The sequence below is a fragment of the Pseudorca crassidens genome, chromosome 1 (genome assembly GCF_039906515.1).
Source record: "Pseudorca crassidens isolate mPseCra1 chromosome 1, mPseCra1.hap1, whole genome shotgun sequence".
NCBI lineage: Eukaryota > Metazoa > Chordata > Mammalia > Artiodactyla > Delphinidae > Pseudorca > Pseudorca crassidens.
In genome coordinates, this window is record NC_090296.1 from 120,993,670 (window position 1) to 121,017,067 (window position 23,398).

The window sequence follows — 23,398 nt, forward strand, 5'->3', positions numbered from 1 at the left end:
GACTAGCTATTGGGAAGTAACTAAAGCAAATCAAATATGTCCCCTACAGGCTAAGCAGAAGCAGGGTCTGACACTGGCTCCATGGTCAACTTATTAGGTGGCCCAAGGGACTTACCAGTTGTTACTCTACAAAATGTGAGTTGTTACTCTACAGATTCCCTGAAAAACTCTGACAATGCAGAACACCCCCCGGAGAGCTTCAAATAGGCTGAGGAAAAATACACTACCATGTCTAAAATAGATAGCTAGTGGGAACCTGTGGTATAGCACAGGGAGCTCAGCTCAGTGCTCTGTGATGACCTAGATGGGTAGGAACTGGGGGGTGGGAGGAGGAGGTCCAAGATGGGAGGGGATATATGTATACATATAACTGACTCACTTCATTGTACAGCAGAAACTAACACAACAATGTAAAGCAATTATACTCCAATTAAAAAAAAAAAGAGTCGTTCTATAAAGTTAGGTTCAAACTTTACATAAAGTTACAGTTCAAAGCTTTGGGGGGTAACATAGTAAAGACCCAAGAGAAACAAGATTGGACGTGTAGTACCTTGAAAGAGGTATTATAAAAAAACAAAACTTGTAAAACTAATAGACCAAGAATAGATGCCTTTTATTCCACTCAGTATCTCTATTTGATTAACCTTTTCCAAACTATGAGGATATAGCTGAGGCTATATTTCCAATTTCATATCAAAAGAAACTACAGTGGAGAGAGATTAACTACCTTGCCACGAAATGGTATAATACAGCAGAAGAACAAACAAACAAACAATAAAAAACAAAAACAAACCAATGACCTAGATTCTAGAAAGTCAGAAGACCTGGAACCTAGCCTTGGTTCTGCAACTTATTAGGTACAGTATGTGGCCTTGAAAGCAGTCAAGCATTATTACTCTTTGAGTCTCAGTTTTCTTATCCAAAAAAAAGGAGGATCCACAAATTAATGTGGGTCAATTAAATAAGGGGTATGAAATGATTTCAATTCTGCAAAATACTGCAGAATGTCCTTGCTACTACTAGGTACACAGGTTTTCCTGGTCTCACTCCAGTGCACTCTTTCTTTGCACTGCATCATCCTGCCAAATAGGATTAGCTGACCCTTTTCAACTAGGAACAAACTATTCTGAAAGGTGAGGTACCAGGTGTTCTAGATATTCCAAAAAAGTACCAAATCTTCAGGTGCTGGGTAACTTCTGCCAGCAAATATCCCCCTTTCATTAAAGGGTATTTCCAGGCTACCATCCTTTTCCAGATCAGTAATGAGCTCTGTACCCACTGGTCCTGATCAGGTTATGGTCATAATAAACACTCCTAAAAGGTAATTCACTAGGAAATCTACTCAGTGGAAATATCACTTAGGGTGATATTGCTCTAAGAGTCCTAGATCAGATTTCAATCTGATTCCTCAAACCACTGGATTTAGTCAAGAGACCTGCATTCTAATTGTGGCTTTTTTATTGACTAGCATTGTTACCCTAAGCAAATCACTCCCGATGCCCTCAGTTGCTCTATCATCATAGTGAAGGGATCTTCTACGGCTCTCAAACCTGGCCACTCATTAGAAATCCTTTCTAGATTCCTGGGCCTCACCCCAGATATACTGGATTAGAGTCTCCAGCGGAGGACCATGTCTCTCCCACATAGCATAATTACAGATTATGAATGTCAAGTAAACTCAACCATGTTCCCTCCCATCTTCCCAGGAGTTGCTAGCCCCTCTCACCTGTATTCCATGTTGCTGGCATTCTTACGAGTGGCAGTCAGTTCTACCCCATTCTTTGTCCAGTAGCTGTATGTAAGGGTGTGAGAGTTGGAGGTGAGGTTACACTGCAGGGTGACAGGGGGCGCAGGGCTTTCTCGAATAATGACTTCTTCACTGGTGACAATCCTTGGCTCTGTAATAAGAGTGCACAATGATAGGGAGCCACAGTTCCATGCTCTGCAGCCCTGGCCTGAGAGTTGGATGGGGTAGGTTGGGGAGACTAGAAGAGGGAGGGCAGACAGGACCACATGAGGAATTTCACTTTGCCACTTTGGAGGAAGTCAAGAAAGGAAAAACAATGATTATAAGCAAATGACCACTAGCGCAGACAACAGCCTGAAGACCAGTTGGCCTAGACGTGAAAAGAATGGGAGTATTATGGATGCTTGCACTGGCAACAGTACGCTTTTGAATACCACCATTTTATGAGATAAGAACCACCAACCAATTCGGCTTCAATTAGAAAATCAGGCTCCACTTTGCAGTTCTGAAGACAAAGGCAATAGGCAATATCATTTAGATAACTAATAAACTTCCTGCCTTGAAACAGTAATAGTTATAATTAGGCATATATGGCTTTTCCCACATTTATATCTGATAAATCTATGGCAAAACAGCCTGGCCATTAATTATGCAGAAAAAGACAATGTAGATCCTAAAAGCAAATTTCCTATTGAAAGTCTATTGCATTTTCCAAATTTTGCCGAGAGAAAACTGTTAAGGAACCATAAGTTCTTCTCTCCAGCCCATATTTTACTCCAAAGACAAAATTTTTTCAGAATTGCACTTTAAAACACTTTCCATTCTAAGATAATCATAACTAGAATGTGGTATATGTTGGTATGATGGGCTCCTAGAATTTTAGAGCTGAAAGGCCCTTAAGAGTTCAATGAATCCCACTCTTTAAGAGCTAGAAAGGTACAATGACTTGTGAAAGGCCATAATTATCATTAGTGACAAAGCTGGGCCTAGGAAACACATCTGACCGAATTCTTTATCCCTCCTCCTCCAACCCAAAAACATCCCCATACACCTTCCACCCTAGGGCAAGTTATATACTTCATCTTCTGGTTCTACCTGGGCTTAGATAACCTGGGATCACTCATTTGGTATCTACAAAAATAACCTATTTGAGTCAAATATTATAACACATTGAGCAGAAATTTTTTAAGGCACACTATATCAATACCGTTACTGGAAGGTTCATAAAGCACTTTGAATTCCATCACTATATTAAAGTCTTGAAGTTTGTTTATTGTCTTTTGTCGTTATTTATCTTTAATCATTTCCCATGGTTAGTTCTTTTTCTACTCTTGGTCAAACATTTTCAGGTAAAGTCTAAACTAGCCATCTTTTCCAATCCACAATCAGAGGTATTTGCTCTTTTACTTTTCTTCCAATTCTTTCTCAGAAATCCTTGACTAACTTCCCATTTCCCTGAACCTGGCTACTTCCTGTCTACAAGTCTGTAGCAGCTCCCTGACAACATTTTATAAAGTATAGTGCTGACTCTTAACTCTTGAAGACAAAACTCTCTCCCTTCACTGGAACTAAGCTTTGTTCATTGTGCAGGAAGCAGGAGAGGACGGAGACGTCATGGGACACTTGAAAAATGTAATGCCCAAGCACCTCCTAATCAGTGTAACATTGTAGAGTTCATATCGTCAAAGAAACTTGTGATAAATAAAGCAAATCCTCAAGTTTGCTCAAGTAAATTCGTTCTAATTATTTTCCAACTCTGGCAAAAGGATAGTGGTTATCTTTCATTCAGCACTGGTCCTTATCCGTAACATCAAACAGGGTCTCTATGTACAGATAATGGAGGCATAGCAGCTACTAAGACAGAAGCAGATGCATGTAAACATTAGCGCAGTGGTGTCCCATGGTTTCCAAAACACACTGGACAGAAGCCAAATCCCTGGGCCTTAAGTCGAGCAGAACAGCTGCAAACCCTGCAATGGAAGGCGCACACACACCATCGGCAGAAAGCACCACAATTTCAGGAAAATCAAAACCAAGCAAAAACAAAAGCAATAAAAAGAGAGAACCAGTACTCCACAGAAATTAAAAAAATATAAAGGCAACATTAAAACCCAAACACACTTTTAGGTTTTTACTGAATTTTTATTATTCAATTTTATTTTCTGTCCCATTTGGGACTCGCCTTCTGGTTCTTCCTCTCAGACTGCACTGAGAAAGGGTAAACTCTGAGGCCAAGAGCTTCCAGATGCTTAAATTACAAGGAGGCCAAAGCAAATGCTACTCTTACCTGTGGTGATGCAAATGACCACTGCAGCTCAGTGAGATTAAGAAGGTGATGAAAGCAACCTGGTAGACTTTCTGCCAAGAATTCTCAGAAGGCAAAGGAAAGCACTTTTTCCCTTAAGATCCAGGAGAGAGTCAGCTGGGAGCAAGTCAATAATTTTAATAGGTTTAAATATGATTCTGCACCATAGGAGGGCTGTGGGGTGGGGTAACCTTCCTCCTGTAATTGCCGTATACGGAAACCAGTGCTAGACCAAGCTCCTTGGCCTCGGTGCCACATCTGCATTCTGCACCAGGATGAAGGTGGGGGGGTTTTATTTCTGATCGAACACTGGTGGTCGAGCATTGCCCATGATAGTCCAAGAGAGATGAACATTTAGGAGAAGCTGAAAAATTCTTACCTGCCACTTACTCCTATTTAGAAGCACTGGTTAGGAGACCCTTACTTACCCTAGCCATCATTCATATGTAGAACATGCTATGGACAGAGAGAGAACCTAAAAACTGGGCACGCTTCTCTTCCTGCCTTACATTACTGCCAGGAGGTCATTTTTTTTTTTTGCGGTACGCGGGCCTCTCACTGTTGTGGCCTCTCCCGTTGCGGAGCACAGGCTCCGGACGCACAGGCTCAGCGGCCACGGCTCACGGGCCTAGCCGCTCCACAGCATATGGGATCTTCCCGGACCGGGGCACGAACCCGTGTCCCCTGCAACAGCAGGCGGACTCTCAACCACTGCGCCACCAGGGAAGCCCAGGTCATTCTTAGATAGAAAATTTCAACTTCCCCTTGGAGACAAATGTCCTTGAGGGCGCTGAAATCATAAAAAAATCCAATTAGAGTGGCGTTCAGGGTGTTGAAAAAAAAAAGAAGCCTGGCTCTCTAAAACAGTTAACTAGCGTCAACTGATTGACGGGGAGGTCTGAGGAGAGTCTGAACTAGCCAGGGTTTGTTTCAACCACATGCAGACACCCCAAAGTTAGGAAGCTTATTTCTAAGTAAACTGGGAGACTGCTGTATACTCTCGAGATTGAGAGGTAGGTACCCCAAAGCCGCATCTTCTTCTAGACCCAAGGCATGACCTTTTAACTATGAGTCTACCTGAGTCAGGCTCCTGCAAGTACAAGTACCAAATGCCCAGCCCAGTCCATGCCTACAAACTTCTGCAGAGCTTTGTGGCCGTTTGGGTAATTCTGCTTTTACAAGGAAAGGAGCAAGGGGGCAGGAGAAGGAGGCGTGCAAGGGAAAAAATCGTTAAATAAAAGAAAAATCACTGGGTTAATGTTCCCCATTTTCACATAGACAAGGTTTTCTTTTTCCCTTTCCAGAAGCAGGTTCTCTAATTCAACAGTGCCAACTGCAGCAGCCTCTAACTCTACTCTAAGTCCTCTTCATAGGCATCTTCTGAGTTGCTATAAAGAACAGACAAGTAACTTGCTATTTTCCATAGAAATATATAGATTCAAGGCCCATGTCAGATTACCTCCTGTGCTATTACCAATATCCTCATAAATGTAATTTACTATTTTTATTTACTCTCTAAATCCATCAGTTCTTTAAGCCTGAACTGGCTCTAGGGACTCCTACTGAGTCCTTGACAAGAAGGTGAAAAACCCAGAAGATCTTTCCATTAAATGGAGAATGCTTCCTCAACTATACTAAGGACAGATATGGGCTAGAACTCTTTCTGGCCAGAAGCACTGGCTCTGTGGTGGCTTCTCCCTCCCTCTCCTTCCCACCATACAAGCAGCAAGACACTATCCAGAAAGAGGTGGCCACAAAAGCTCCTGTGTCTGATGTTTTACTTGTACCTGCTACTACAGATGAAGGGAAGGATTCTGAGCCAACTGCTCAGCTCACTGTTACCACACAGAGGAACAGGGTTGGAATTTAGTTTCCTTTTTTAAGACACAAGAAAGGCCAGTGTGAATGGCTTCCAAACTATTTCTGGGGTTGCCAGCCTCTGGAATGATAGTGTGGCAGTGACTGCTGTGCCAACAGTCAGTCATCAGAGTCAAACTATCTGTCAACAGATCCAACTCTGACTTTGAAACAGCATGATGGGGTTTTAAAAAATACTTTGCAGCTTAGAGTCACCTGGCTCCTAACAGCAAGACATAAGGAGGAAATTTCAGGCTGCTGCTTTCAAGAGAATAGGAGACTAGCTGGGCAGGACCAGTGAGAAGTAATACTGCTGCAGTGGAGGGCTGTTATCAGAGAAGCACATGCCACTGTTTTAGAAAAGAAAAAGAGCTAGAACTATGGAAATATCCAAGCTTACATGCCACCCAACAACCAAAACACATCACCACACCACACTCATGGCAACATTCCCATCACAGAACAGGATGACACTAAGTCACAGTGAGGGAAGAGGCTGGGCAGACACAAACTTAAAACCATAGAGGTGAAGGCAGCTACTCAGAGAGCTTCAAACAGATGAACAGAAGAAATAAAAAGTAGTTAGACTGGGGAGAGAAATAAAAATAGAAAGGCACCAAAGAATAAATCAGCAAAAGGATAGCAGAAAACCTACTACAAAATTAAAGTAGAGGGAAAGAAACAATTCAACACTATCCTGGTTTGACTGCCTGGTTTTGTGAGTTTTAAGTGTTTTTTTTTTTTCTTGTTGTTAGCCTCCCCAGTTCTCCCTCCCCACCTCTTCCCAATGCAGATGATTTTGGACAATCACAGATTTCCCCAAGTTCTTTGTTCCTGAGGAGAAAGACACAGAGAAGGGTTGGGGGATAAGGGAGGTAAAGAGGACAGCAAAGAAGAAAAATAAAATTTGCCACAAATATTTTCATACACTACAACCAGAAGGATCGTGGGTTTGAAAAAACGAAGACAAGGGGTGGGGTGAGTGATCGTACTGGGGAAGAGGGAAAGGAAGCAGAAGGGAAGGGTCATCGGGCCACCTCTAGTGACTACAGTACTACTACTGTAGGGTGCTGGACTCACTCTGAAGGACGCTTATGGTGGCCTGGGCTCGAATCCATGTTATGGAAGGGTTTTGCCTCAAGTCATTCCTCTTGGGGTCGTTGCTGGCCCTGCACTCGTAAGTCCCAGAGTCCTCCAAGGTGAGCCGGGTTATTCTCAGCACACTCACGCCGTTTGACCCGTAGGCGGTGTTTACGGTGACACGGCGCTTCCGAGCACCGTCCCACAGCTGTCTGAAAGACTCTGCCCGGTTGACTTCTGCGTACCACCACTGGATCTCTGGCGTGGGGCTCCCGACCACGTCACAGTACAGCTCAAAGGCGTCCCCAGTGAGCTTAGTTTCTGACATGGGCGACTTGACAAACCCAGCTAGAGGGAGGGGGAGCAGGAATGCAGTGACAGGCCAATCAGAAAAAAAAAAAGAATCAACAGGTGTTAATAGTAATTTAAAGGAAAGAAAAGAAAAGAAAAGAAAAAAGCAAATGAGCTGCAAAGAACAAAAAGGATTCATTTTTAAACTATAAAGAGACAGTAAACAGCATTTCATACAAGCTTTTAGAAGAAGAACCACCCTGGGAAGCTTATGAAGCAAAGGCAGGCTAATTACAAGCTGGGGCAGCCCAGGTGCTGGCCAGGCAGAAGCAAGCCCACTGGAAAGCGTTTTAGCAATGGGCCCAGCCAGTTGGAATGAGAAAGCCTCAGGTCTCGGGGAAATCTCTTTCCTTAGAGCACAAACCATTACCTTTCCAAACTCAGGCAAGTGATGAAAGATAACCGCAAGTGGCAACAGGTTATATGCAAGTCAGGATCTCTCTTTTGGATGGGTGAACACTCCGTTAGAGATGCAATGTCTTTTATGGGTCACAACAAGAAGTGTTAACTGACCTACTGACACCTTATTTTGGGAGTCAGAGTCCAAATTTCAACTGAAAGGCTAGCAAATTTCTCTCATGCAGGATCCTATCCTGAATTCAGGTTAGACTTTCCCCACATCCTCTTCTTCCCTGGGCCCATGGCAAACAACCCAATTGTCTGTGAAGCAGCCTCTACCTGAATGCAGACCCTCAGGCACAGGAGAGCAAGAAAATCTGTACTTCAGAGTAAGAAATACTATGGGGGTCAGCTCAGGAGTAAAACCAACAGTAACAGTAACTCAACTCATTGCCAGTGTCTGGAGGGACTATGCCCTCCATAATCCCATAAATTTATACAACTAGAAAAATCTTCTGAAAAGTCAGTCTTAAAAATAACCATGGGATAAAAACAAAAATAAAAACAAAACAAAACAAAAAAATAACCATGGCATTTGACAGGCTCTCTTCACATAATTTAGTTGCCTGGCTTCTAGAGGCCAGATCAAAAAGAATGAGAACTGTACAATGATGAATTAAACTAAACTCTATGGTGAAGGCTAGGCTTCAACAACATTGCCAGGCACTGCCCAGGAACTAAAAGTTGATGCCTACTTCCAACGGCCCATAATTTGCTTGAGGTTACACTTCCATAAGACAAGGTGGCAATGGCAAAAAGAGAGTGAAAAAAAAATCCAGACTTACTGGAAGAACTTGGAGTGGGGTCCATATCACAGTGCAAGCATACTCTCTCTCACCCATTTACTCCACCACCAAGGGTTCATTCCGCATTTTTACCAATTCAGGCTAAGGTAATTCAGTATCTAAAGTACAGGTGAGAAGCTAAAAGAGGGTACTCTGAGTCACTCTTGGGACCAAGCCAGATCCTCTGCAATGAGCAGAGTGGGGCCAGTATCTACCAACATCAGGTTGAGAATATTTCACAGGAGAGGTATGAATTCAATGGAAGTTTTCCTACAGACCAAAAGCCAAGGATATAATGGGGCTGGCTGAAAATGCAGGTTGCTAAGTGGAAATTTTTCTGTTTATATCCATAGAAGTATTTGCCTTTGGAGATAAACTCTACACCAGGGACCTCAGAACCCTAAGGGAGGTACTACACTTACTCAAGTAGAGGTCAAGAACTCCAAATTCATACTAGTCTTTCAATTCATAAAAGATTCAGAGTCTGGGAAGGACAGGAAGCAGTAATTAACAGCCTTAGATTAACTGTTCTGCCTTCAAATGCTAGTCTAAACTACCTTTTGAGATGCAATGTCAGTTCCTTGAAAGGAACTAGCTATGAGAGGCCCCAAGAAGCCAAAAAGATATCATTCTCAGATGCAGGGGAAGTTTTAGAATTCCAGCAGGGAGACACCAAGCCCCTGCAAGAAAAGCTGAGCTCACTTCCAGATAAAGGGGTACCCAAGAAGCTATGTTTTAGTCTTACAAACTGCCACCTGCCCACCTGTCAAAGTCAATGCCAACTAATATACAGAGAGAAGGAAGCTGGTTTTGTTCATTTTACTACTGGTTCAATCACTAAAGAAAACTGGTTATCAGTAAATCCCTAGAGAGCAGTAAAAAGTATTACTCTGTTTTAATCATATTCTTGATCATTAAGTGGAAATCACAAATGCTTATTCTCACATTCTCTGTGAACTGGGGGAGTTTATGTCCTCTCGAATGCTGTGATTATGTGCTTGATTATGCTCTAGAAATATGCTGCTAGTGGATCTGTTCTGTATTTTTTCTCCCTTCTTCTGAATTGCACTTCAAAACAAGCTTAGATTTAAGCCTGTTCATCCAATATACTAACCACGCTAACATAAAAGGAATGCCTGCAAGTATGTCCAGAAACACCAAGAACCCATCCGATTCCAATATAATCACAAATCCCAACGCACCACAATTCAAAGGTAGCCGAGAAACAGTCTGAACACAATTCCCCACTGCAGAGAACCAAGAAAGTCACTCAAACTGACACTGCAACCCCTGGACAAGACACTCCTAAGGAAGAAGGAATGCTGATCTGATTTATTTCAGTTTTCTACTTGCATACAGGACAAGAGGACCAAGTTGAAAATGTCCTTTGAATTAGTAAATTATATGATATATATTTACGCAAACTCACCTAAAAACAAAAGTAAAAATCCCTTAAACACTAACAGACATCTATCTGTGCTCTCTTTGACAGCTATTACTAGTATTACTTATCATTAGACATGTATAGCAACAGGTAACATTTTCTAAGTATGTGTTATGTGTTAGACGATGTACTAATAAGCACTTTTACATGATCTCATTTAATCCTCACAACATGACATAGGTGCCATTATAATCCCCTTCAAGATGTGGAAACTAAGGCCCAAAAAAGTTGAGTACTTTTCCCACAGTTATAAGCTAATAGTGAAAGAGTCTGGACTGGAATCCAGGTGTGTCCAAAGCCAAAGCATGGTCTCCTAACACTTTCCACAACTGCAGTCAATGCGCCTCACTGGGCCAGGAAAGTTTTTTGTAGTTAAAGTTACAGATATTTTTGTCACCACTTAAATGTAATTAATTAATTATTTCTGGCTATGAAAAGTCAGGACCCCTCCATCTGAATGTGCAGCACACTACAATCACTAACTCCTTAAAATTATAATTCTATTAAAGAATGGAGATAGAACTGCACAGAATCAAAGAGGTCCTAAAGCAATTCTGTTTGTGTGTGCGTGCGTGCGTGCGTGTGTGTGTGTGTGTGTGTGTGTTGGGGAAGGGGGAGAGAAGAGTGAGAAAACAAAAGATGGTTCAGAAGCAAGACTTCCCCATAGTGCTGATGATTCCACCACTCTTCTCTTGAAAAGCCTGGCTTCATAGGAAAGAGTTTAAAAAAGACATTACAGACAATTCTCTGGTGGTGTGGTCAGTGGCCAAATTAATAAAGGGCAGCACCTGAAATTTTTATAAAACTTAACAGTTTAACATACATTCAATCTGTTGTTAAAAAGAACTAAGATCCTTCTTGTGGTAAATTTAGTAAGCCTATCTAGAAACAGCCTATCAATAACACTTTCTTAAAATTAAATATACTTCCAGACAATGGAATATTATTCAGTGCTAAAAAGAAATGGGCTATTAAGCCAGGGAAAGACATGGAGGAACCTTAAATGCACAAAGCAAATCTAAAAAAGGCTACATACTATATGATTCCAACTATATGACATTCTGGGAAAGGCAAAACTATGGAAATGGCAAAAAGATCACTGGTTGCCAGGGGCTAAGGGGGAGGTGGGATGAATAGGTGGACCTCAAAGAATGTTTAGGGCAGTGAAACTATTCTCTAGTAATAATGGTGGATATATGGCATTATACATTTGTCAAAACCTGTAGAAGGTACAACACCAAGAATGAGCTCTAACGTAAACTACGGACTTTGGGTGATAATGATATGTCAACGTAGGTTCATCAATTGTATCTAATGTACCACTCTGGTAGGGATGGTGTTAGTGGAGGAGGCTGTAAGTGTGCGTGTGGGCAGGGGATATGTGGGAACTCTACTTTCTGCTCAATTTTGCTGTAAACCTAAAAGCACTCTAAAAAATAAAGTCTATTTAAAAAATTAAATATACTAACTGAAAATACTTATAACTATGTACACAGATTTATTTGCCCTTGGGATTGAGTGTATCTGACTGCAGATAATTTTTTTTTTTTTTGCAGTATGTGGGCCTCTCACTGTTGTGGCCTCTCCCGTTGCGGAGCACAGGCTCTGGACGCGCAGGCTCAGAGGCCATGGCTCACGGGCCCAGCCGCTCCGTGGCATGTGGGATCTTCCCAGACCAGGGCACGAACCTGTGTCCCCTGCATCGGCAGGCGGACTCTCAACCACTGTGCCACCAGCGAAGCCCTAAAATTTTTAATGATACATAAGTGCACAACTACCTTTGAGCAATGAGAATTCAGTTTTGCCCAGACAAGCTAAGTAACATCCACCTATGTTGTGTTTCTGATGCAAGCACAGAAAACACAGGGCTCTTTTCTAGCCTATAAATCGTCTTAAACCTTGAGATCACCCTGATCTCCACTAGGCTATCTTTATTAATGTCCTCCTAACTCCACTGAACAGAAATCTCCCAGCTTAAGGAAAAGAATCTTACCCAGTACAGGAGGAAGTTTCATATGTGTTCATCACATTAAGTACTCGAGGGCAGATATTACATTTATGGGTAAAGTAACCACATAATTTATCATCAAAACGAGAACACTTTTAAGAAGGAAAGGGATGTTATGAATAATTTTGTTGCAATAGGCACAAACAGAATTATGATCACCCTACTTCGGGAAACCTGGAGGTTGTGTTGTGTAAGATCAAGCAATTAGAGTGGAGTTATCCCAGAGTAAAACTCTAGGTCAATTAACTTCCAGTTCTAAACACAGTATATTTGTGATTTACAAACTTTTCCCAAAAACTTTAAGCAATAATTTTCTAAGAACCCCTTTGATTGTTAAATAGCTATGCCTCAAATTTAAATGTATCTAGTCCTACAAAAGCACCTCCAAATTCCTTAGTTTTTTTTTTTTCCTCTGTCAAAACTGATAAATCCTCAACTCCATTCTCCAACCATTATTTGGTAGCTATGCCACCCTTGGTTCAGATAATTTTCCCATTAACCAGAATCTCTTGCCTTACTGTAAAGTATGCAGTATATAATCAAACCCTACTGCCTTGATTTCAAAAGACAGTATACGAAGATCAATGAACCCTAGTATTTGAAAAAGGTAGCTCTATACTTACTAGTCTGAAAGTATTATCATATCTAGCAAAATTATAAACCCTGCTACAGAATAGGCCAAGATTGACTCTCTAGAATGTGTTATCAGGTACTCTCTGATAGTGTTTCAAAAATGAATGCCAAACTGCATGGTAATAAAATGCTAGACATATCAATTTAAATTGTGACTTTAAAAAAAGCATAAGAATGTGTAGAGGGTCTTCCCTGGTGGAGCAGTGTTTAAGAATCCTCCTGCCAATGCAGGGGACACAGGTTCGAGCCCTGGTCCGGGAAGATGCAACATGACACAGAGCAACTAAGCCTGTGTGCCACAACTACTGAGCCCGCAAGCCTAGAGCCCATGCTCCACAAGAGAAGCCCGCGCACCACAACGAAGACCCAACGCAGCAATAAATAAATAAATAAATTTTTTTAATGAAATATTGTATAGAAATCGTTCCACTTAATAATATGGGTTATATGTAACACTCTATATAATATTTATATTAAATATGAAACCTCAGTTCCCTTGTGTGTATAATTAGAAGATTGGAACAGATGATTTCTAAGGTCCTTTCTGCTCTAATATTCTGTAAATCTACATATTATAAATGCTCAATTAATTGAAATACAGTATTCTATAAATCCATGAAGACGCATGAGGCAATAATGTGTTTGTGAGAAAGAGTATATTTTAACAAATTATAAATCATCTAGAAACCAGGATATGTCTCTAATTTTGTATCCCCACAATTCCTTGCTATACATATTATACTCAATAATATTTGTTAAAAGAATGCTGAGAAACACAATTCTCATTAACCAAGGATTAAGCTTAAAACCCTTTCATTAAATTTCATCCTATTAACAACTTAAAATGTACTAGTAATTATGAGTACTTTAATGAACAGTATAATAAAACCATCTTTCTTTGACTAGGGGAGTTTTTCATATCAGAGCCATCTTTCTGAATATCAAGAGAATCATAAATTCTAGGAGACCAGGCTATGGCATATTTGAATTTACCAGAGATTTCGTAGAAGTTACTTTTTATTAAAAAAAAAAAAATCAAATCCCTAATGTCAGTTTGTTTTCTTGCTATGCATCCATTAATAATAATAGGCAAAGAAATAAAAATTGAGTGTAAAACAGATTTCTAATTTGAAATTTTACTTTACAGTTAGAATGCAACTTTCCCATTCTTTTTCAAATTAGGTAATGATGCTACCCATCATCAATTCTAAAAAAGAGGGAAGTTCAGATTCCCTGTAAACCTCCTAGAATCAAAAACATACAGCCTAGAAATCTCTTTCTTTGAAAAGATAACCTTTAAGAAAAACATCTGTGGGGAAGGGGCAGGGAGTAGGACATTTTCTAACTGTTATTATTTTTTTTTTAAAGAACATTCCAAAAAGATTACTGAACGCATAACTGAACGTCTCTGAAACCAAATTATTATAACAGCAGCTAAGCTTTATTGATCATTCATATATGTCAGGCATAGTGCAAAGTATATTATATAATTTAATTCACTACCCCTTAAGGTTGTACTGTTACTCTACAGATGTGCAGAGGCAGGATGCACACCCTGGCAGTTATAATTCCAGAGCTCAAATACTACCTCACTAATAACAATGTTTTGTTTACTATGGACAATTAGAACTATCTTACATATATTATTTAATTCAAAAACATTTTATCTCAGAATGACTGTCACACAGCATGTTCTATTATACTTCTTTCTCATCACCGTTACCAGTTCAGGCTTTTATCACTACACCACCATCCGCAATTATCTAACTTACCTCTATGGAACTTCTGTGTGGGCCTGTGAGTTTCAAAAGTATTTGACATTACTAACTGTGACTTACTGTTTTAAGCTGGCATTGCTTACTAGTAAACTGGAACTTAATAGTAGATCTCCAGTTCTTACTGGCAGATCTTCAAGGTGGTTGCTACCCCTAAGATTTTCTTCCCACCAAGCGATGAAACGTAATAGTACTTTCAATCCTTTTCCAAGCAGGGTCTCAACAGCACACCTCTGTTTTCTCCTATCGAGTGCATATTCCTGGATTTCAAAACTCAGGACACATGACAGGTAGCTCTTTCTCACAAAGAAGCTGACAAACGTTGCAATAAAAATTAGTTTACCAAGTCCATTTTGCATAGGATATTATCTTTGTGCTATTTGATAGATTCTGCCTTAAAGGGATCATCTTTCTTTTGGTCTTATTTTCAACCGTGGACACATGTATTAGTATAAATATTTTAATCATCTACCTTGCAAAGTATCCACAAGACCTTTTTCAAGCAGATATCAAGACTGCCCAAGTGGACTGTGAACCAAAAACATCCTTGTGCAAAAACTTCAGAAGTAGGTCTACAAAGGGGTCATTCATTTCATTAATTTTAAAACCCTGCTCCTTAGGCCCTAAGGATTCTTTGGAACAATTAGAGGATTCCCTCTCCCCCAAACAGCTCTACATCTATCTAATTAACAAATTAAGATTTGACTTATTTTTTAAATAAAAAGAAAAAACTTTCTACTGCTATAGGTTGAAAGTTTCTAAATCTAATTCTTGCCCCAATCTAACACTTAGATATACCACGGTCCAAAGAGGCTGTAATGTAGTTTCGAACCCTCACCAGAATTCAAAATTCCTGATTCCTGTTCACTAATGTTCCATCTACTAAAATCTGTTCCTTCCTCAATTCCTCAGGAAATCCCAATATTCAGTCAACAATCTAAATCTATTCTCTTCTTTCATAATTACTTCTCATTTGTACTCTTATCTTGTTTCGGGTCTTCATTATCTCATAATTCCACAATTAGGTAGTACCTCCACCTCCACGATGAGGTGGAGGATCAGGTTATATTACTTACCTACTGCCCCAAACACCAGCAAAAATTATTGCTGCTTCTCTTGAAAAGGGATAGCAAAATTGTATACAGAATGCTTCTATTAAAAATTAGTGGAGTGGTCCCAGGAATTATTTACATGGCTGAATAGTAAATGTATAAACATTTAAGATTTCCACCAAAAAAATATGACTGAGGATAAAAATACAGCAATATATTGTTCTTTTTCCATTTAATGAAGCTTTTCCCTGTTTGGAATGAGAAAGGTCCTCTCAGTGTGCCAATTTCTATATCAAGAATTCAGTCATCAACATAATTCCCTTCAGTGACAGTAACAACAGATGTATCCTAGAGGCTCCATACACTTATATAAATGAAAATATCTGTCACTCCAATTACTATACTCAAAAAATGAAGGCTATAAATATCACAATGAATTATAACATAATTAATACTACTAGAGCATTACAGCCTGTTAATGACATATCTACAAAGAACAAGCTTTGAAAAGATACACAACTACTGACAGTGCTTATTCCTGAGGAGTGGGAAACGAGGGGTAAAAGGGGTAACTCTAATATTTTACTTAAAACACCTAAGTATAATCTGAAATTATCATGTTAAGCAAGTCCTTTCCTAATTTTTTAAAATCCAATAACTTTCCTTTTTCAAAATTTTAAATTAAATAATTCCATGTCAAAATGTTGTTTAATCACTATCCAAGGTAGGAAGAGTCATGCCCTCTGCCTGCTAATATTGCCTCCTGTAGTTAGCTATACTTACTCTTTTAAAGTTCAACCTGATGAAAACTTCATTAAACTCTAGGCAGAGATAGCTGACAAGCTTATGTATCTGGTTACCTCAGGCTCACCTGGTACTACCAGGCCTGTTAAGTTTTTCCAATGGTGTATTTTGAGAGTTTAAGACTCGATACAATTCTTGAGCTTTTTCAGTGACAAATGGATAGTGTTGCAGAATGGTAAGGTGACACTCTTCAGACACTACTAAAAACACATTCCACTCAAATTCTTTCCCATTCTGACTTTAAATAGCTGGTAAAATATACATACCTGTTACTGAAATACAAATGCCAACAAGCTCGTACTTCTGGCTATTTCTGAGCAGTTTTCACTATAGCTTAATGCTGTTCCTAGAGTTAAGAACTACTACTCTGTATACTCTAATGGGTTTTTTTTTCCTTTAATGCTTATCAAAGTTTGCCCTTTCATCCTACAGCTGTAAAATCTGATTTCCCCTAACACTATCCCCACCCTATAAGTGAATTTTAATGTCTACCCGCCACGGAGTAGCAAATTATATGCTCCATGGGCATACATTTCAGAATGTTTCATGTGCACTCCACAGTAAGAGGTAGCCTTGCAGGGTTACCTCTAAAGCACTAAAATTTACCAGCCCACACCAAGTACCTCACAGTTCACAATCAATATTCATTACTAGCTGCCTGCCTGGAATTCTTTCTGCCTTGATGTCCTCAGTTCCTTCAGGAATTAACTTCCTTTGTAACTAGGCCTTGAAGGCTAGCTAAGCTGTTTCTGAGAAATATGGACATTATGACCCTGTGGGGATTAAAGGATTTAAAAAGCATGTTAGAAAAATCTCCATATAAAGAAAACCATTAAACAGCTACTAGGAAAAGCAAAAATACCCAGAAGTCACAATATGCAAACACATGAGCTCAAAAATATCAATCAATTAAGCTAAATTTTGTCTATTAGAAGTATAATAGAATTTGCTACCTCTCTGCCCCTCAAAAGGATTCAAATAAAACAGGACAAAGAATTTAAAGTGCCAAATGTTTATCTAGAAACAACTGAAGATACCAGAAAGGACAGGACCAAGTAGATATGGGTAAGAAGAAACTAAAGTCGAGATAGGAGAAACTGGGGGTGGGGGTTAGACCTTACAAAAATAATATATACATTATCACTAAAACATAGGGCTCAAAATCATATTGTAGAGGAAAACAAAGATGAACAACAGAATCTGAGGATAGGAACAAAGAAATAAAGCACAGGCATTGCTTTAACCATTTAGATCAATTGTGTTAATTACTAAAGAAAAATGAAAGTTAAAAAAACAGTTTCTGCTGCTAAAGTATGAAAACAAGATGTACAACAAGATGTATATGCCTCTAAAACATTTTACACGAACCAAGAAAATGTAAAGCTTTCAAAACATTCACTGGGCAATTGAAAGAAAATCATACACCAGAGTTTCCTAGTAAAAATCATGTTGCTAAATTTCTAACTCAAGTAACAACTATAAAAATATGTCACTTCTATAGCATAATCTAATTTTGAAGGTGCAATAAAGTACTGCAGTACTAGCAAAATTACCTGCTCCAACGTTACTTCAAAAATAAATAAATATGCTAAATAAAGATCATTGCTCTGCTAAGATTGAAAGCTAACCTCAAAGACTAAGGAGGCTATTCTACTGAAATAGTTTGGAATCCGTAAGTTTAGTGTTACAAGCGTCAGGCTCCAAATAGCTTAAAATGATCAGGCTCCAAATACCTTAAGTGGTAGGTAGGTTGTGTGTTAACCTAAAAATTTCATTTTAATTACTTCCTTGTTTCTGTTAAAATTAAGAAGCAACTAATATCCCCCATATTAGAGATTTCAAATTTCATAACCATTTCACTATAAAGCATAGCTAGCTTTCAAACAGATTAAAAAGTAAACCAAGATAACTGAAAGGATATTAGTGAAGAGAGAAAATCTTATCAAACATGCATCTTGTGTCAGCTATCATGCTAGTTCATTTATGCATGCAATCTCATTCTAACCTGTGAAGGTGTGTATTATTCCAAATAAACAGATGAGGAAACAGAGTAAGAGGCTTGGCAAAAATCAAGACTCCAATCCAATCTCTTAGGCTTCAAAATCCATATCATAGTTCTTTGGTGAAGAGGACACAAAATGCGGGCCCACTGACAGTTTTATTTGACCAGCACAGTATTTTTAAAAGCCCAGCTTTCAGTGTTTTCAGTCAAAGCATGCATTATATTCTCCACTTTAGCAAAAGGTACTTGCCTAGCTCCTATGGTAAACGAGTTTGCAATCCCTGCTTTAATGCATGTCAACAAAAAGAATAAAAACAAGTGAACAGCTGCTCTCCTTGCCTGTCCGTTCCTAGAAGAGGTGTGGCTTTGACCAGGGGTTGTGCCGGGAACTAGGTGCTATAATCCTTTATCAGAGGATACTTACAAGTGCAGACACAAAATGGAGATATTCTCAACAGGTGCTGCTCTGACTTTTATGGAGCATTCTGAAAATTTGTGGGTATATTTTTGGTTAACACAATGATTGAGATAGCATTACCAGCCTTTAGTGGGCTGGGACCAGGGATCTTCAATATCCCACAAAGTAGGAAAAGTCTTGCACAACAAAGAATTGTTCCTCTTCCTACACAACTTTCAAATGACATTCAAGTTGAAAACCTGGTCTGAGCCTAGACCATAGCTCTGTTTTAAATACACCACAAAGTACACCACAAAGCATGGTTTTAATCATCATTCAACTTTCCAGGAATGCAGTTACTGTGTAAAGTGAGGAGAGATTGTACTTTTGCTTCATTTGGAACTTTACCAAGAGTTGTTCACCTTTTCAGAAAATCACATTATCAACAGCAATGTCACCTGTGATATCTGAGTCACTAGTACAGCACAAGTCTGCACTTGTAACTGTCACATTCCTGGTTTTTCTACATATGGACAAAAACAGCAGACTACTTCATTGTCTTCCTGTGTAGTCATGCCTGAGCATTTAGACTGAACTACTGAATAAACATTTTACCAAGTTATTTTCTCCTTTATATTACATTCAAGGGATTATATATATATATTTTTCTTAATAGTGTGCATGTAGGTTAAAACACCTATGAATTTCACTTCAGGACAGCAAAGGCGAGTTACAAAAATGTGTTAATAAAGAGAGGATACAAGAAAGATACCTGACATTGCTTTCTGTCACATACCTGGGGGAGGGAAAGGAGGAGGATGAAGGGTAACATGGTGTCCCTGTAACTAGGTTTAACTTGAGAACAGTACTGGGAGGTACGTAACAAAGATTACAAAAAAAGTCAATACTGACCTTCCCTAGTAGAGGGAGATAATTCAGTGAAAAGGCTAGTCTGGTAACAACCATCTAAAATGCACGTTATGATATGATATAGTCATAAAACCAACCCTGAAATAATCTGGCCCTTCTCACTAGAACTTTATTTTCCTCTTCACTTTCCTATGAACTACCAGAGTTGTAGTTAACCCATTAAAAGTAAACACTTTTTAAGTACCAGGCCCTACAATTCAAAGCTATACATACATGCCACTCTACAGTAAAGCAGTTTATAAAGCACTTTCCATACATTATCATCTAATCTCAAAAAAACCCAACAGATTAAGTATTATACTAATTTAAAAAATAGAAACCACAGGAAGTGAAATAGAAACAGAATTCAAGGCTACTGCCAAATCCAGCGCTCTTTCCATGCAACTACATTGCCCCACAAAACGACCTTCTGAACATAGTTTTTATTTACATTTTACATTTACAAGGGTGACAGACGGTATCAATTTACTTATCCAGTACTATTGTCTTCAACTCAGTTTAGGCATCAAAGTTAAACTATACTAATTTTCTAGTTTCATAAAAACCATGAGTTATTTTTAATACTTCTTAAAACTGCCTTAAATATATTTCAAATAAGTATGTTTAAGTATAGTTATGATTATGCTTTATGTTACTTAATATCATTCACCCTGGGGCCTATCACACTGTTCAATTCTTATTATTCTTATAGCCACCTCACCCCAGTCCACACCAAAAGAAAAGAAGGTAGATCTCTTATACTGAATGACTGACACAGTGACATACATCTGATCAAAGACCTTACAATAAATCTCATGAAACCATGATGTTTTCTTAGTACTGAAATTTAACAATAAAGAAATTACATCCCTCATTCACTTTCCCTGACTCTCTAAATCCGGTGTTTATAATTAAGCAAGTTAAAATTATTCTGAACCCACTAGGAAGAAAAGGGTGTGGTCAGTCACATCTTCATTCATTCCTTTTCTTCTTTCAAGACAAAAATGCAAATATGTTCCAAGCCCCTAAGCAAAAACTGAAAAAGGACAATCCTTGAACCAATAGCCCCAGAAACATCTCTATCATATACCCTCAGACAATAGTGCCCTAAATTTTAAAATATTTTAGGTAAGGAGAGAAAAGGGGAATTGCTAAAAAACAAAACAAAAAGCCTGAGGCCCTCTCCTCACACCCTTCTTGAAAATAGCTTTAATTTTTAGAGAATAAATGAAAAACTTACTCTGTCAAATGTAAGGTAGCAGAATTGAAGGGAAAAAACCATATAGAAATGTGATGTAACCAGAATAAAATAATACTACCCTAAACTACACTTACTCATACAAAATTTTCAATGTAACATGATTTTGCTCATATTAAATCTACTTTTTAAAGGTTTCTTTTAATACACAAAAACTAACCAAATTACAAGACTCTTGGTTAAGTTCTAAACGGAAGGTCAAAACAGCAAAAAAGACATTCTTCTAGGATCACCAGATGTATGAAATAAAAATTCTTCGTTGTTTATCTGAAATTCAAATATATATGGGTGTCCTGCATTTTACCTAGCAACCCTACAGTCTTCGAGCTAATTAAAGTGAGCTCCCGTCTCTACCAAAGCACTGCAGCACCAGCTCCACTCATAAAACAGGCTGGGGCTTTTGTCACAGCAGTATTTTGACTGAGAAGCCTTAAGAGTTAGTCTGGAAGTGCTCATTTCCTGATGATAAGCCTTTCTTAATAGCTAAAATTTACCACACAAAAGAAAAGTCTAATTTCTTAAAGCCAAAGGTTAAACTTTTACTAGGTTCCATCCAGTCTAGTGAATGAACTCTTACAAAGCTTATGCTTCTGTGTGTGAAACAGAGATTGGAAAAATTTCAGTGTAGATTTTTGATAACTAAACAAAAAAGCTGTTTATGAAGGTTACAATAAACAGAATCCTGTTTAAAGTATTATAGGCAGGTCTTAAAAGCTACTTTAATGGATTCCAAAGTTAATCTACCATTTTTCTTGAATTCATAATCATAGAAATTTAGAGTTAGAAACAAACTAATTTCTGACCCTTAAAAACTTCTGGAAAGGGAATGCCCTGGCAGTCCAGTGGTTAGGACTCTGCGCTTTCACTGCTGAAGGCCTGGGTTCAATCCCTGGTCAGGGAACTAAGATCCCGCAAGCTGAGTGGCATAGCCAAAAAAAAAAAAAAAAAAAAAAAACTTCTGGAAAGCCCATCACATTTCCTATTCATTCCCATAAAGGTTTTTTCCTCCTCTTGAACTCCTAAATGAGTAATAGATACAACAGAAAGAGATATTCTCTTGTTTTATGAAGTCCCTGTCAACCAGCTCTTTGCCCTACTTATAATGGCTCTAACTATGAGTGACTGCAAATAACTCTATTCTTCTGCTAGTTTCATTTAAATCACCTTTTCAATACTATACCTATGCTTTTCTTCCCAGTGGTCTAGGCCACTGCTCTTTGATACAGCCCATCCATCTTTGGAGACTGCCTAATTCCCTTACTTCATTTACACTGCTACCTTGAAGGTATTAATAGATAATCACATCCCCCTAGTGCTCCCTTTTCCTAATTTTAGCTCCTTCAGGCTTTTCTCCTAAGTCTCATGCTACCATCAATGTAGAACTATCTGCATCTTTTCCTAAATGTGGTTGGAAAGTGTTCGTCATTACTTGGAGTTCAATCCTAGTAAGAAAATAGAAACCATAATTTTGATATGTGATCACTACTTCTTTGTCTAAGGGTAATTCAATGACAGTTCACTGCAAGTTATTTGAAACCTCTTTATACTTTCTCTTTTCCAGCTTCCTGGTTTGCATTAAGGCCATTTATTTCATCTTCCTTGATGAATTATTTGAGATTAAGCATAAATGATATTAATTTCCATGCTGGAGCTGCTTAGCTATTTTTTCCAGGTGCTCCACAATGGTTTCCAACCTGTTAAACTTGTATAATCACAAAAAATCCTAAATTAAATTTAACGTATTCATTCAATCTATAGATTGAAAATTATTTCACAGATAGTTGCCAACACAGTACAGGACATCTTGCCTTTGTTTCCTTCAAGAAGCAATGTCTAAAAATAAGAAAATAAAGTTGCTACTCTAGGATCTTAAACAGGAAAGGCAAATGACTCTTCAGTGATGGTTCTGCTTTCCATCTCTTCCCTTGGCCAGTGTTCAAGTCATTCTGTACTCACCAGAAATGTGTAAGCATTCAGCTCAGAATAAACTGTAGTGCTCCCAGTCCTGTACTCAAGCAATAACTCAAAGGTAGGGCCAGGGAATAATGACTATAAGTGCTAATTTAAAAGAAAGGACAACTAAACATACTGGGAAACTTGTGCTTTGCTTATGATATTCAAATTATTGTAGCTTTCCCTTTTTCTGAAATTCAAATGGAGAGGGGGAACCAATATTATATAAGTAATGGGTAACATATTAATTAAACAATGCTATATTTTCTTTACTAAGGATGACTAATAACAGTACATGCTGATATTACTGATAAATGCCTCGTGAAAGTCCTTATGTTTACAAAAATCATCATATTGCTTCAGACTACATAGTATATAAAAATAAAACAAAACTACTCCATACTTGAAAATGCTGTTTTTCAAACATGAGTTTCATAGCCTGTTAATGAATTATGAAATCAATTTAGAAGGTCACAATGGTTTCCTTCAAATACGTTACAGAGTAAGGAAAGGTATTATTTCACGAAACGTTACATATTTCTGCATATACTTAGTCACAAATAAAGTCTATTTCTTTATCTGGGTCAAGACAAAAGTTTGAAAGCCTTTTGCTAAAGGGCTTTTATATTTTTAAAGTCA

At 38.5% G+C, this 23,398-nt stretch overlaps 1 protein-coding gene across 2 annotated transcripts in view; it reads right to left on the reverse strand.

The window, feature by feature from the left end:
* The window catches only part of NPTN (neuroplastin), a 55,749-nt gene that overhangs the window by 24,651 nt on the left and 7,700 nt on the right, over nucleotides 1–23,398 (reverse strand). For both annotated transcript variants that reach the window (XM_067752994.1, XM_067753002.1), the window contains exons 2-3: nucleotides 6,990–7,337; nucleotides 1,727–1,898 (exon numbers count right to left, since the gene is read on the reverse strand). In XM_067752994.1, the coding sequence (XP_067609095.1) occupies nucleotides 1,727–1,898; nucleotides 6,990–7,337 (520 nt within the window). The remainder of the gene's footprint in view (nucleotides 1–1,726; nucleotides 1,899–6,989; nucleotides 7,338–23,398) is intronic.